At 50.8% G+C, this 14,796-nt stretch overlaps 1 protein-coding gene across 1 annotated transcript in view; it reads left to right on the forward strand.

Moving 5' to 3' along the window:
- TWSG1 (twisted gastrulation BMP signaling modulator 1) overlaps positions 1-13,691 on the forward strand; it is a 15,223-nt gene extending 1,532 nt beyond the window's left edge. Inside the window, exons 2-4 of the mRNA XM_010139574.1 lie at positions 4,582-4,681; positions 7,420-7,686; positions 13,445-13,691. Of these exons, the coding sequence (XP_010137876.1) occupies positions 4,582-4,681; positions 7,420-7,686; positions 13,445-13,626 (549 nt within the window). The 3' untranslated portion in view covers positions 13,627-13,691. The remainder of the gene's footprint in view (positions 1-4,581; positions 4,682-7,419; positions 7,687-13,444) is intronic.
- Positions 13,692-14,796: the final 1,105 nt, after the last annotated feature.

Genomic DNA, 14,796 nt, shown 5'->3' on the forward strand with positions numbered 1-14,796 from the left:
CCATGGTGCTGCCCCCACCTCCCGGGGCAGCCTGCGCCAGGCTCTGCCCACCCTCAGCACCAACAATCTCTCCCTTCTCTCTGCTCTGACTCTCCCTCTGGCAGTGGAACCATCAGCCCTTGTCCTGTCCCAACAGGAAATCATGTTGGCATCCCTGCAGCGACACAGTCCCGTGCCTGTAGAGAGACCCCTGGGCTGCCTCGTGTGTTGCAGGTGTTCTCCCTGCCGTGGTCCCGGTGATGCAGAATCCCCGTCTAAAGCAGGTCCCTGACACCAGCACCGTACACGACTCTCCAGCCCCTCGAGTCCCCAGTCGGCCGCGCGACCCATGTGCAATTACAGGGCAGCGCTGCCGTCTGGCTGCGCTCTCCTGCGAGCAGGCCTGACCTACCAGTCAGTGTTCATTCTTTGGTCAGGTTGGACGAGTCTGATGGTGGAGATAGAGACTCCTGAAGCTTTGACTTAAAGCAGTTGTCATCTTTCTTCTTGGCTTTTTGTTGATTTTTAAATAAATCTGCAGCGCTGTTGCGGCAGAAGCGCCACGCTGGTACGTGAAGCGCTTGTTTCATGGGCCATGTATACAGGTAGAGTATATCCCTGGTTTATTTTTCTCCCCCTTTAAACTCTTCTGGAGAAATCTGAACTTACAATGCTGTGTGGAACGAGTTTGCTTGATGTTTTTCCCCAGCCTATTTTTATAACTGTTATAGTTGGGCAAAATCCATGGCTTGAAACCAAGATAATGTCACTCGGAGATGACAGGGGGAGCAAACAGAATGTGAGTGTTTGTCACTGTGTGCAGAGAGGGAGGCTGCCAGTCTTGGAGACCCAAGACCTGCTCTCTCAAAACCATACAGTCAACATAAATATTTTTGCCAGCCTGGCTACAAGTCAGGACAGTCATTACTGCCACTCCTTAGGATCTGCTCCGCTTAAGGGTGGTCCCTGCATAAATATTTATGTTGTTAGATGCAGATCAGAGCATGAGATCAACAACTCGCATGCACTCAGCTTCCCTTTCGCATCCTGAGGCTCCAGCTCATTGGCGCTCTCGTCGACATCATCTTTTCCTGTAAGCCAAGACCTACGAGAAAACAGCTTGAGGCATCTCTCTGGGTCAGCTTCGCCTTCGCAAAAAAGCTTTGTGGCTTCCTGTAGCTGTTGAAGGAGTCGTGGAAGAGATGGGACCATAGAATCAGTGGACGTGGCCCCTTTCCCCATCGCTGGGGCTGGGGCTCTGCGGTCAGTAACCGACTGTTCCCTCGCTTTTCAGGTAGGGCACCGCGCCATGTGCGTGGTGCCGTGTTTGTTCTAGCACATCTGTTACTGACTTGCTTGCGTGGGCTGCTTTGATGTGTCCGTGTGCGGAGGAGAGGAGAAGGCCAGTTACGCTCTCTGGGTGGAGTGGAGGAGCACGGAGGAAATCCTTGCAGGCGGAAAGCTCCAGGATGGAACGTTCCCACGATTGTTTGTAGCAAACAGGTTTGAGGCGAGTCCCAGGCTGGGACCTTTGCGGTGCAGAGCTACCTCCGGTGGTCAGGCTTGGGTGGTACGTCCATGTCGTGCTGCCTTCAGCAGCTCCTTCAACGTCTGCCCTGCACAGGAACCCAGCAGCGCTGGAGTTGGGTGTGGGCTCCAGATCCTTCTAGAAGAGGGGTTGTCTCCTGGAGAAGGCAGAGTTTGCTCTCGTGCCTGCAGTCACCTCGGTTGGTGTGGTACAGCTCCCACGAAAATCTCTCCACATCTTTGTCTTCACCTCCTTGTCAGCTGGAAAGGCTTCCCAGGACTTCTTAGCTCCATGGTGTGCGATAAACGCCGCTCCTTCACTCCAGGTCTTCGGCGTCTAAAAACTACTGGTAGTTCCTGTGTTGTAGCTGCAGCACGTAACGCAGCTGGGCTAACAGAACAGTTCTGGCTGGTTTCCTTCCAGGAGAGTTTCTGGTATTAAACTGTTCTAGGAAAAAAAATTAGCTTATTTTTTTTCACTCCCAGTTTGCAAAGACGTTGCCAATGCCTTCAGGTCCTGTTTCTCAACTGCACCAAGGAAATAATCTCTGTCGTTTGAAGAAAGCTTTGAAAAACTGCAGATGTGAACCACCCCGCAAAAATCCGTGTTCGCTCTCGGGAGAGAAGAGCCTTTATCGTACGAACGTGCCTGCTTCCGATTTCATGCTGTATTTTTAGACCGAGAGGCTCATTTCTTGCCTAGCAAAACACATTCTATGATGCACCTTCAGTAGTTGAGCTTGGGAAGCTGCCAAGTTGACTTAGGAGTAATATTTTCTTCCACTGACGCCTCACCGCCCCCAGCTATCGACAGGGAACGTTTCTCACTCTGCCTCGCTTCACCCGTGTCTCATGTAAGCGTTCTTGTAGAAAGCTGTATCCTGTGTGGATGAGTCAGGCGGGACTCAGGGGTGGTGAAGGAAACCATCTATGTGCGAAGAAATATCTGGAAAAACAGACGGTTGTTGCCTTGAAGAGATGGGCAGGCTCTGAGGAGGAGGGAGCTGCAGAGCTGGGCAGAAGTCCTGTTAGGTTGCACTTTTTTCCCTCTTCCTCCTCTAAGTTAAAAAAAACCCTAGGTAAAAAATAAAACCAGAAAAGAAAGCAAAGCGTTGCACTGCTCGTAAGCCCTCCTGTGAAAACAGAACCGCCGCCTCCCGCACACCCGCTCGCTGGTGAGGCAGTGTCTGTAATAAGTAGGAAATTGTTTTCCCGGTTTCACTGTTGAAGAACAAATAATGCAGGATATTTTTAATGCTAGTGGGTATTAACACAGTTCTGTGGCCAAAGTAACAGTGCTTTACTCACGGTTTTTAAGTTGTTTTATTCAGGCTTTTTATTCTCCAGGCTGACACGATCTATTTACCAAATGGTAAGAGGAGCGTTTCAGAACGTCACTCATTCACATAACTCATCTTTCTAGGTTTGTGGTGTCTCCCCTTGTGGAAAAAGAGGTATCTTTTATTAATGAGCCTAGTTTTCAACTTCTGCTTGGAAACAGCACAGTAATGGGTGACATTAATAAACTTTGAGGATGAAAAAAAGGAAAAAATCCTGGTAATTTTCTACTCTGTAAATAAAAATTCAAGACTTACTAAGACTGCATATCAATTTTAAACTGCCAGAGGGAGAGTCAGAGCAGAGAGAAGGGAGAGATTGTTGGTGCTGAGGGTGGGCAGAGCCTGGCGCAGGCTGCCCCGAGAGGTGGGAGCAGCCCCATGGCTGGCCCCATGGCAGGTCAGGTTGGCCCTTGGGGCTCTGAGCCCCCTGCTCTGGGTGCAGATGTCCCTGCTCCCTGCAGGGGGTGGGACTGGGTGACCTTGGAAGCTCCATTGTAACCCAAACCAGACTGTGATTCCCTACCTATAAACAATAGCAGGCAAAGAATTTCTTAAGCAGTGTTTTGCCCCTTGGCTTCTTCCCAAGGTGCTACAGACAGTCTCTGTGGTGATGTTTGTGTCCACCGGTGAGGTGTGGTGTCCCTGAGCCAGCTGAGCTGGAGCCTCGGGTGGTGACTCCAGGCTAGGAGACTTTCATGCCAAACCATCTTCCTGCCCTTCCCTCCTGTCCGTGTGCGTCTCCCGTCCCTCCCCGCCTCTGGAGAACGGGATCAAAGAGCGGGGATGGGTGTCATCTTCTCCCTGGCCCGGTGCATGCAGAGAATTGCCGCTGGCTCTTCCAGTAAAGCCGGGTGTGGGAAGGATCCTGTGGTCAGTGTTTCCAGTAACGGGATTTTGTTTTCCCACCAGCTGTGAGTAATGTGATAGTTAGACAGACGTCCTCAAAGCCAAACTCCTACCCAGGATAACCAAATGCTGGTTCTTGACTGTCCACGTCTTGCACTGCAGCGTGATTCAAGCCCATAGATCATTGTCATGTAGCCACGGGCCTTTCAGCCAAACTGGAACCTGCTGGTTCCGGCTTTCAGCTGGAGGGAAGGAGGCCACCTGGGTGTCAGATTGCCTCTGTCCACGCAGGCCATTTCCACACTGCGAGGTCCACAGGGGGATGTCTCCAGCAGAACTGCTGCCCAGTGCCTTCAGGTTCAGGGCGTTGGAAGGGAAAGGTGTGTCTCCTTGCTTCCAGGCCTTTCCCATTTTTCTAGCTAAAAGAACAACGCATACACCTACCATGGCACTTTGTAGAGGCTCCGCAAGTATCCCATGATTTGGGAGGGAGGAGGCAGAAGGTTGTTTCCATAAGAGCAAAAATGGATCAGCTGGACCTGGGGGGAAAAAATGATCTGGCCGTTAGTGCTGCGAATGGAGAGAGCGGTGAGAAAGAAGCGCTCAGAGCTGCCCCAAAGCCAGCGCTCGGGGCTTCGCCGAGAAGGTCCCTTTCAGAATCCACACATAGGTGTGGTGGTAGACGCCGTGTGTCCTCTTGACTATGCAGACACAGCTCAGAGTAGCTTCCTTTCCTAGCTAAATTATAACATTTGCGCACTATTTATACATGTATAAGTACAAGTAAATATATATAAAGAAACATCCTTCTTCGAATTTCCTGTTGTGATGGGAAGAACACTCAAAAACGTAGGCTGGCCGCGGTGTGACGAGTTTGTGTCGTTGGCAGGAGCTGTGCCAGTGCCGCCCCGGGGAAGGGAACTGCTCGTGCTGTAAGGAGTGCATGCTCTGCCTGGGCACGCTGTGGGACGAGTGCTGCGACTGCGTCGGTAAGTTCCCATTGCTCCGGATTTTTCTTCTGGTTTTAAATCGCTTCCTGCCGCCACACGCTGAGCTCCCAGTCTTATAACAGCAGTAAAACGTGGGGACAGAATCTGTGCTTTAAACATCCTGCAGCTCGTTCTGTGGGTACTGAATAAATGACTGTGGGGAACCAAACGTTTGGAGGCTGTGTCCGCTGTGTGGAGTGGTGGTAGTTGGGGTTTGGCTTTGTTGATGTCACCTTATGTCAGGCTATTACTATTGTCTCTAAAACATAACCCCCTTTTTGAGTTGTTGCAGTGCCTGCTTCTTGGGGTTGGATGTTGTGTGGAGGTTCCTGACTGGAAGGGTATTGGCACATACCACAGAGAGACAGTGTTAGGTTTGAGTTCGCTGGTGAATCCTTGGGACCTCATCACTGGTGAGGCCACGCCTTGAATCCTGGGTTCAGTTTTGGTCCCTCACTCCCAGAAGGACATTGAGGGCTGGAGCGTGTCCAGAGAAGGGCAATGGAGCTGGTGCAGGGTCTGGAGCACAAGTGCCCTGAGGAGCAGCTGAGGGACGTGGAGGGGTTGAGCGTGGAGCAAAGGAGGCTCCGGGGAGACCTTCTGGCTCTGACAACTCCCTGACAGGAGGGTGGAGCGAGGTGGGACTCAGTCACTTTTCCCCAGGAACGAGTGACAGGATGAGAGGAAACATCCTCAAGTGGCACCAGGGGAGGTTGAGGTTGTCCCTGAGGAACAATTTCTTCCCCGCTGGGGTTGTGCAGGCGTGTCCCAGGCTGCCCAGGGCAGTGGTGGAGTCCCCATCCCTGGAGGGGTTTCCCAGCCCTTGTGTCGAGGTGGTGCTGAGGGACAGGGGTCAGTGGGGACCTGGCAGTGCTGGGGGAATGAGGTGACTCGATAAGCTTGAAGGTCTCTTCCAGCCTAAGCAATTTCATGATTCAGGTCTCTGTGGAGGGCAAGAAAGAGACGTTCTTACCGGAGGATCAGCAGGACCCGCACTGCAGCTGACAGGTGGTGCTCAGAGCTCTGCAAGCGAGTGCTGCCCCTGCTTAAGGAGGATGTGTTCTAGTTCTGTCTCTTGTTTTAAATGTATCAAAAGCTCCTTCCTCCTGTGGTTGATGGCAGTCTCTCTCTGCTGCAGCTCGAATATCCTTCTGGCTTCCATGAAAGCGATGTGTCTTGAGTTGTACCTGCTCTCAGCTTCTCTGGCTGGCTGGGTCTTCTCTGAATTCGTGAAGATTAGTGTCAAAATGCTCCTTTTCACTGCAGTCCGCTGCTTCTCCCGCTCCATCACCACGTCAATGTGCTTTCTGACATCCTCCTTTCGGCTTGCTTCTGCCTGGCTTCCCTTTGCTTTACTGTCTTCCAGTAAGCAGTGGCGTGGCGTGGTCCTGCTCATAGTGTTAGCTGGGAGAGAAGTTAACGAGGATTCAGGTTCACTTTCCCAGTACTGAGTAAACTAAACCATCTCCTGATGGTTCTGCGGGTGCCTCAGACTTTGTTGGTTCTATGGTATGGTCCTGTTCTTCTCTTCAGTGCAGGGTCATCCTTGCTGTAGCCTTATTTGAATGAGGAGGCAGGAGCGTCCCAGCTTCCTGGAGACAGTTAGTACAACTGTGTGGTGAATATTCCCATTGCTGGGATGTAGATTTTTTATTGTTAAAGTAGTGAGTCCAGGAACATCCGTGAAGAACAAACCTGGTTGAGAGGAGGAGGAAAGCAGCTGTTTACAGGAGGAAGTTTGTACAAGCAGAATTATTTTTCTGTGCGACCTGAAGGAGGAGAGGCTTATTTTGTCTCCTGCCCAACCACCTTTTATAGGAGCAGACTATCTTGTGGTGTTCCTGTTGGTAACCACTTGCTTAAGATTTGCTGGATCTCACACTAATCACCATGAACAAACTTCACTCCGCTTTGTTCGTTATGGAAATCCATCTACTTTGACTGAAAAGGTTGTGGGTTTGTGTAAGGCTCTAGTTAAACTCGGTTTCTGAAGTTGGAGTCCTTTTGTATCTGCAGGAGATGCTTCTCTGGTTGTGTGGGGCAGGTGGACCTCGAACAGGTCTGTCCCGTATCGCTGTCGAGAAAGATAGCACAAAAGAGGTTGAAAAATACTGAAGAGCTCACCTGGAAAGAAGCATTTTGGTTGTAGTGACCCCTCCAACTAAGCAGCAAAACGAGGTTCGCCTCGGCTGTCCTGAAGCAGATGAAATAATTCAGACCCTCGCTCCCTCCCGCCAGGGATCTTTGCATCTCTGGCAGACAACTAAAACGATCTGGTGCAAAAAAGATCTGCAGCGAATTGATCTCAGGACTTGTCCAGACAGTGTCTTTGTTCAGTCGTACACTTTCATTCCAGATTTATCCTTGCATCAATCATACTGTGCTTGCCTCTTTTCCCAGGGGAAGCAAACCTTCTGCTGATCTCCTGGTGTTCTAAAGTGGTGTAAAAAGGGAGCTGAAGTGCTCTTTAGGTGAGGCTTGTCTTTTCACTTGGATCCCACCAGTCACAGGTGTGTTTGGTGGGAGTCAGCAGAGATCTGAAACCTGCTGTTACGGAAAGCTCGTCCTGCTGTGTTTGGTGGCACTTCTGTTACTGAGCTAAGAGTGAGATTCATGTCAAAGACCTCGGTGCTGCTTAGCGAAAAAACCTGCAGTTTCAGTTTTGTGAAGATTTCCGCCTGTTCCAAGGAGCAGAGTTGAGGGGGTCGGGTGTAACTGACTGTTCTGTTCCTCTGCAGGTATGTGCAATCCTCGCAATTACAGCGACACGCCTCCCACGTCCAAGAGCACTGTCGAGGAGCTGCATGAACCCATTCCTTCCCTTTTCCGGGCGCTGACAGAAGGGGACACTCAGCTGAACTGGAATATCGTTTCCTTCCCCGTGGCAGAAGAACTGTCGCACCACGAGAACCTTGTCTCCTTTCTAGAAACAGTGAACCAGCCGCAGCATCAGAACGTCTCTGTTCCCAGCAACAACGTCCACGCACCTTACTCTAGTGACAAAGGTAATGCACGTAGGGTCTAAATTCCTGGAGTTTCCTCTCATCTCTTCCAGGTGCCTCCTTGGCTCATCTTCTGTGCTCACTTCTTCTTTTCCCATTAAGCCATGAAAAGCTCAGTCTGTTCCTGAGCGTAATGTAACAAGAGTGAAGCAAAGCCCTGAGGAACGTGGAAGATGGTGTTGAAGTGTCTGATGATCTTGGGAGGTGCTAAGCCTCCGAGTTTGACACCTCTGTAATTCCTCCTGTGGCAGGAGGCCGTTTGCTCACGCTATTTCCCGTGTGGTATGGTGTGTTCTTTGAGGCGGTAACTGGAGCTTGGGAGACAGGACAGACCCAAAACTGAATCCAGATCCTGTGTCGGTGGAGAGGGAGGAACTGAAACGCGTGGCTTCAGGGCTGTGAGGAAGCCACGTGCCACCAACCATTGTACCTGGCGTAGATGTTTATTTCTTTTGTCTGAGCTGGTGTAACTTGACCTCTGCTGAAGGGTGGTTTGTAGGGTAGTAAACCTGAGTAAGAACAGCAGGATTGCCGTTCATGCTGAGGGGGGAATATGTGGCGGACGATCTCAAATATAAGCAATTTAGGGGTGAGGGTTCGACTTACAGGCTCATTCCTCTTACTTTATATGAAGCTTTTTATATTCTCACCTTCAGTTTAGAGGACAGACATCAGAATATTGTTTGTTGGGGGCAGGGGAGATGAGAAGGTTGAGGCAGTGACAGCGGTGGCATAAGAAAAAGTCTCCCTGCTCCCTGGTTTTTGTACTAAACCCGAAATACTTCTCCCTGCAAATCATTACATCAGCCTTGAAAGAATCTCATAAACGGCTGATAGCAAAATCGCTGCTTACAGGGGGGAACAAGAGCATCTGACTTGTTTTATTCGTGTAATGAACGCTCCGTTTCCTTCCCAACACACACTTCAACTATTTGTGGCCCCACATGTTGCAGTTGTGGTGGTTCTTTTATCCTATCAAGGAAAAACATGCTAACGGGTGGCCTCGCTGCTTTTCCACACCACTGCGGACCTGCGCCCTGGTCACGTCAATTAAACGGCACCGTAGCGGCAGCTTCACTGATTTCCTTTGGTTAAGGCACGTTAGGAAAATAAATGAATTCCAGAACTGGGAAACCAGACAGTCAGAAAGCATCTCAGTCAGGTGTCTTTGAACCTGCCTGCAAGTAGGAGAAGGGTGCGGAAAGCCGAGTTAAATGCAAGCCGCAAAAAGCCCTGTGTGCCAACACGGCGGTGTTTACAGATGTGAATTGCACTTGGAAAAAAAAAAGTCCTGAGTGTGCTTAGAACACCCTTGAATGTGTCCCCGTGTAGCTTAGGTGCTGCAGCCCAGCTGGCTGCTCCCTGGCAGTCCTTTCCCACCGCACCAACAGCATGGGCTAATGATAGCTCTGGGTTAAACTGGGAATTGGAATGGCATCTCGAGGGCGTGGGGGAGTTTGGAGTTAACAACACCAGTACACCACACTGCAAAGTTCTTAGTCAAAAGCCTCCTTCATTTCATCTGCTGAGAACATACTGGAGATTGGGTAGAGAGAGCTTTCGCTGGAACGAGGACAGTCCAAACCCAGATGCCACTGGTTTTCAGGCCGCAGTAGACACTTAGAAATAAGTGTCAGGGCTGTTCTCGGAATCGCTGGCTGTGCCTCCTCCACCTCAGTGACCAGGGGAGGACTGTTAAAGGTAGAAAATGGCTTTCAACATCCTGTACTTCAAGGATCTAACTATGTGAGGCAGGAGTGTAGTGGAGTGCTTTCTCAGAAGTCCTGTTAAAGTTTGCTGATAAAAACCTGGATGATTTGAGCATCGAGAACAGAAGAAGGTGGAGAGAGAAGCTGGTGCCTGGCTTCGGCCTCTAATGTTTACTGTGGTAGAAGCAAGGACAACCAGGAACTACCTCTTGTGCTGGATGTTGTGTGAGCCGTGGGTTTAATATGCTTTTTTGATGAAGTGACCAAAAGCAGTAACCAAAAGGCGGCCGGGGTCAGAGAGCTGCCCAGAGAGGGAGCCCAGGCAGCTGGAGGAGCCTGCTGGCTTCTGCCCACGTGAAGTTCAGTCCACAGTGAAGTCACTGTGGTTTAACAAGGTAGCACGTGCTAGAAGAACTGCTGAAACAGGGTGCGTTTGTGTGTATGTGGGGGGGGTGTATGTGTGTGTGCTCAGCTCCAGTAAAGCTCCAGTGCAAGCTTAGCCTGCAGTGAAAGAAACTAGAGACCACCTCTTTACCCTTTCCTTCTGCCCAGACGCGCTGCTAGGCGTAAGGGCAGGTGGAGATGGCCTCACTAAGCCGTCGTCTTCAGGGCCGTGATGGTGAGGGATTCCGAGGAATATTGCTGTAAGCAGGAACACAGATGCTTTGCGTTTTCTCTACAGGCTGTGCCTCCTCCATTTTGTGGTTCTTCTGTAGCTCCTCTCCGTGTGCTTCGCTCCGACGTGGAGCGCTGGCAGCAGCCTCTTGCCTTGCCTGAAAAGGGAGAGCTAGAGGTAATGAGCTAACGAGCGCTGATGGGCTCATGAGAGGTAGATTTTGGTAAGGGGCCAGTGTCCCTGTGCTGTCTTCCAGACTAACCCCAGATCTGGACAGGCTCTGCCTACAAGCCCCCCTTGTCACCCCCGTCGTGTGACACAGCTCATGCAGGGATCGCCATTAAGCTGCTCCAGGGGCCCAGGCTTGCTCGACTCAGTCCCAGGCGAGTGCCAGGAAAAGCAGCACCAGCCACGGGAACCCATGAGCTTTGTGCCTGAGCGGCGTAAGCCCCGGGAGGAGGTGGGGAGCGGTGGGGTATAAAACATTCCCTTCTCGCCCCAGCCTGCTGCGAGCCCAGCCACTAGCCCTCGAACTTCCCCGTTATTATTTTAATGAGTGTCTTAGTGTCTTCCCTGGGGCTGCTGCAGCAACTCGTATCTTTGGTTTCTGGCATTTGAGCCGCCACTTCAGAGAGGATTGTGATGATGGTGATTAATCTGGAGCTCCGTTTGTACTTCATTCTTTTTGCTGTACTCTCAGCTGCGACCCTCAGAGTGCTGAACTGCGAGTTCGGATGTTTAAATAGGCTTAATTGTTTCAGATGATGACAGGATGTTGGCGAGGGAGAGGGGGGAACTGGATAATCCTTTGGCAGCTGATGAAACAAAATCTGTGCTGTAGTTATTCCGTCCGCTCTGCGCTCCCACTCCCCGCCAGTGCCAGCCAGAAAGGTGAGAGACTCACGTTCTGGAGCTGTTCATGTGCTGCTGCATCCTTCTCCCTGCCCGCACCTGCAGTTTTCAGTCCTCACTGTGTGAAAATTGGCAAAATGCAAATGAAGGAGCTGGGTCTGCACGGAGCAACGTCCTTTTTTTCTCTGCTGAGGGAGCCAGGGGATGACTGTAGGTCTGACTAGGTTTGTGAAACCATTTCAGTGCTCTCCCGGATCCCAGCTGAGCCTGTAGGTACGGATTTTTTCCCCTGTGTAACTCGGTTTGTGCAGCCTATAAAGAGGGATGTGATGCTGGATGCGAGGAACGCTGCTGCTCTCAGGACCTCTCCCTCTCCACAGGCACACAGACCCTGCTGAGGAGGGACCAGGAGTGTCCCGTGACGAACGAAGTGCTCCCTGGCCAATCGTTCAGACCTGGCAAGTCTGAGTGGGCGCGACGTCAGGAGCGGTTTGGTAGCTTATCCACGGAGCACATCCCCCAGCTGCTTAAAAGAGCTGCTGGGAACCAGCCAGCTCCACTGCTGGCTCTGGCCTGCCCTGAACAGTCTGTCCTTTCCCCGTCACAGCGGTTTTGGACTGGTCCTCCAGGACCTAATCCTCTTGGCTTGTGTGCAGGTGAAAATAAACTTTTTTCTCTGCTCTCCAGTCAGTCAAGATTAATGTCCTTGGGTGTTGCTGCCACTTTAGTAAGCTTGAGGTCTGGCTTTGGTTCCTTTTTGGTCCTGGGGGAGTGGTCGAGGAGACCAGTCTCTTCAGCCTCACAGGACCTGCCTGCTGTCATCTGGTTTTGCCAGGGTTATGGGCCCGGAGCTGTTTGTCTTCCAGCCTCCTTCCACCCAAGAGATGTCTTCAGTCTCTCAGTTCAGCATCATTGACCTGTGCGTGGTGCAAGTCGGAGTGCAGTGAGCAACACGGTAGCAGTCAGCACTTCTGGAACCCTTGGGAGAGGACTCTGGTTTCTTCAGAGTTGTTCCACCACTGCCTAGAGAGAGCCGTGAGTCGTCCTGCCTTCTCAAGCTGATCCAGAGACTGGGTCAGTCAAGTGGAGATGGCATCTCAACGGCTGATTTTGCAGCAAGAAATCCTCCTGGATTAGCCAGGATTGCCTGTTCCGAGGCAGAGGCTCTGTGCCTCCAGCTGCCACCTTCTCAGGCTGACCCTACCCGTGGCGTTTAAGGTCAAATTTGAGAACAAAACTACTGAAAAGGTAGCAAAGGGGTGAATTAGGATTGAGTAAGAGGGTACAAAGAGTATGAACATGTCTGAGAGGCTTCTGTAGGGTTCCTGGATGACTGATGGGACGCTCGCGTCCACAGATAAGAGACTGAATAAATTTTGTGGTTAACAGCTACACTACTCTGAGAGGCTTCTGGTTGCTCACCCCTCTCCATGTCTCCATAATTGTGCAAAAAAAAAAACCCAAACCCCACTGTCTTGATTTACCATCTACGTTTGGATGATGTTTGTCCGATCCACGCTGGAATGTGGGTCAGTAGGTTTCTCCTGGAGCCACACAGCGTTAAGGAGGCATTAGGCTAGAAAGCCCTTCGACGACTCCCGCTCACAGGTCTGTCTGACGTGTGCTAGCGAGACGTGCGTGCTGGCACACAGCTTTCAGTCGTGCCATGTTGTGCTGGGGGTAAAGGGGATGCAGTCAAGGTCCTTTGGAGGACAAAGTTATGGCGTAGTCACCTGGTCAGCACAGAAGAAAGTTGGTAGAATCTGTGAGCTTGGAGAACTGGAGTTAGACTGTGGGGATGTTTCTGTTTTATAGTAGCGGAGTCTCCTGCTCTGGAGAGATCCCAAACCCGCCTGGGTGCCAGCCGGGGCACCTGCTCTGGTGACCCTGCTCTAGAGGAGCGGTTGGACTGTGTGATCTCTGGAGGTCCCTTCCAGCCCCACCAGTCTGGGATTGTGTGAAAGCCTCAGCTCCTGTTTGAGATTATGCCAGCAAACGGCATGGCATTTCAAGTAATCGCGTGGACGTTAGAAGAATAAGGTCAGGACTTAGGCACAAAGGGGCTTCTGCGTCTCGGTGGTAAAGCTGGTGGTGTTGCTAAAAAAGGGAAGAAATATGGTGGAGCTGGGGGCAGAGGAGGAACCATTGACACTTCTGGTTTGGGTGGGTTTTAAACAACTTCTCTAAACCTGAAGCTTTTCACGACAGCACGGAGGAACCGCTGGCACCCATGACCATGATACCTTAACGATGCCTTCAGAGGACACATGCCTGCCTTGTTCCTGTGGCCAAGGCCGTCCTTACGCCTCAGAAGGGCTCCCTTGTAACGGGGGGGGGCAGAACCTAAAACCATCCTTGTGACTGCAGAAATCCCTTAGTCCAGGAGAGCAGACCACAGCTTGAGCTGTAATCCTGGAAAACTTGATGGGTTGTACCTTGGCTCTCTGCCTCCGCTGTCACCTTTTCCTCCCTTGCGCCTCGGAGTCGTGGTGATTTACAGTCCTGCACACTGAACTCGTTTTAAACTAACCTTTAAAAGTATTTTAAGACCTTTTAAACCGATTTTCCCCCCCTCTTGGTTTAGAGCACATGTGCACCGTGGTCTATTTTGACGACTGCATGTCAATCCATCAGTGCAAGATCTCTTGCGAGTCCATGGGAGCGTCCAAGTACCGATGGTTTCACAACGCCTGCTGCGAGTGTATCGGGCCAGAATGCATCGACTACGGCAGCAAAACCGTAAAATGCATGAACTGCATGTTCTGAAGCAGGAAAACTGTAAGACAGCGATACTGAGGCCAAAGTCACCCCTCGAGTTAGAGCCGGGGATTGCGAGCGCTGCGTTTCGGTGGAGTCCCTGCTGGCTGGAAAAAGATGTATAAAATCTGGAAACTGTTTGGTTTTCTGTATATTTTTAGACTTGTGTAAGCAAAGCTAACTAGTAGAAGTTTCAACGCTACGTTTTCAGTTTATCTGTCTGTCTGTCCGTCTGCTCGAACGGTACAGCCGTGCTCATCCTTCCTGCCCTGGTGGTTCTCCTTTGACTGGGAAGTCGTGGCTCTGCTGGTTTCCAGGATGTAGCGCCACCTCCTGTAGTTTAGAGTAGGGAAACCTTCCACATAGGTCTGCATCATCCTACGTCCAACGAGTAATTAAATGGCTGCTAGGTTGGAGGGGGGTGGGTGTTCTATAGGGGCTGCATTTGGGGGGGTTGTTTTGGGGGTTTTTAGCATTTTTTTAGCTTTCTGTTATTGTGTAAATGGTTATTTGGGGCAAAAGAAAAACTCCCTCTTTCTGTTCGACGTTCAACACGTGGGCTGTCACGGATAAAATCCGAGCTCCTTAGGAGGGCTGCCCAGCAGAGCGCTATGTCTGGGGCACGTTTCCTCCCGGTTTCATTGCCCTGCTCCCCCAAGTACCCCCGTTCCCTTTTAGCTGTGAATATTTATTCCAAAACCTGCATCTTTTCTTCTTCTCCCCTTGAAATGGTGTCACCACGGGTAGAAGCATCCGCACAGGCAGAGTTAGGAGGGGTTTAGAACATTGTCTGCTTTTCTACGTGAGAGTGTGAAGACGTTGACGGTCACGCCGCAGTTCCTGTGACCCAGTTCGGGCCCCGCTGATAATGGTACTAACTACAGGGATTACGTGTAGGTGTAGCTAACGAGCAGCTTCTGCTTTTCATACTGAGCTTCATCTCCTTCAAATTTCTTTTTAATGTGTATGCACGCACACACAGAGAAGAATCTGACTCTTCATGTTTCTCTCAGTCCGGAGGGGTTAAGCTGTTTTCTAGTCACACCTCTCTGTACCGTGTACAAATGAAAGCAGTCATTTGACATTCATTTGGTTGAAATTTTGCCTGAATGGGTTTTTCCTTCGTTTTTTCTCATGATACAGTTCTTTCAATAAGATGAAATAATAATAATAATAATA

This window comes from Buceros rhinoceros, unplaced genomic scaffold (genome assembly GCF_000710305.1).
Source record: "Buceros rhinoceros silvestris isolate BGI_N320 unplaced genomic scaffold, ASM71030v1 scaffold44477, whole genome shotgun sequence".
Lineage (NCBI taxonomy): Eukaryota > Metazoa > Chordata > Aves > Bucerotiformes > Bucerotidae > Buceros > Buceros rhinoceros.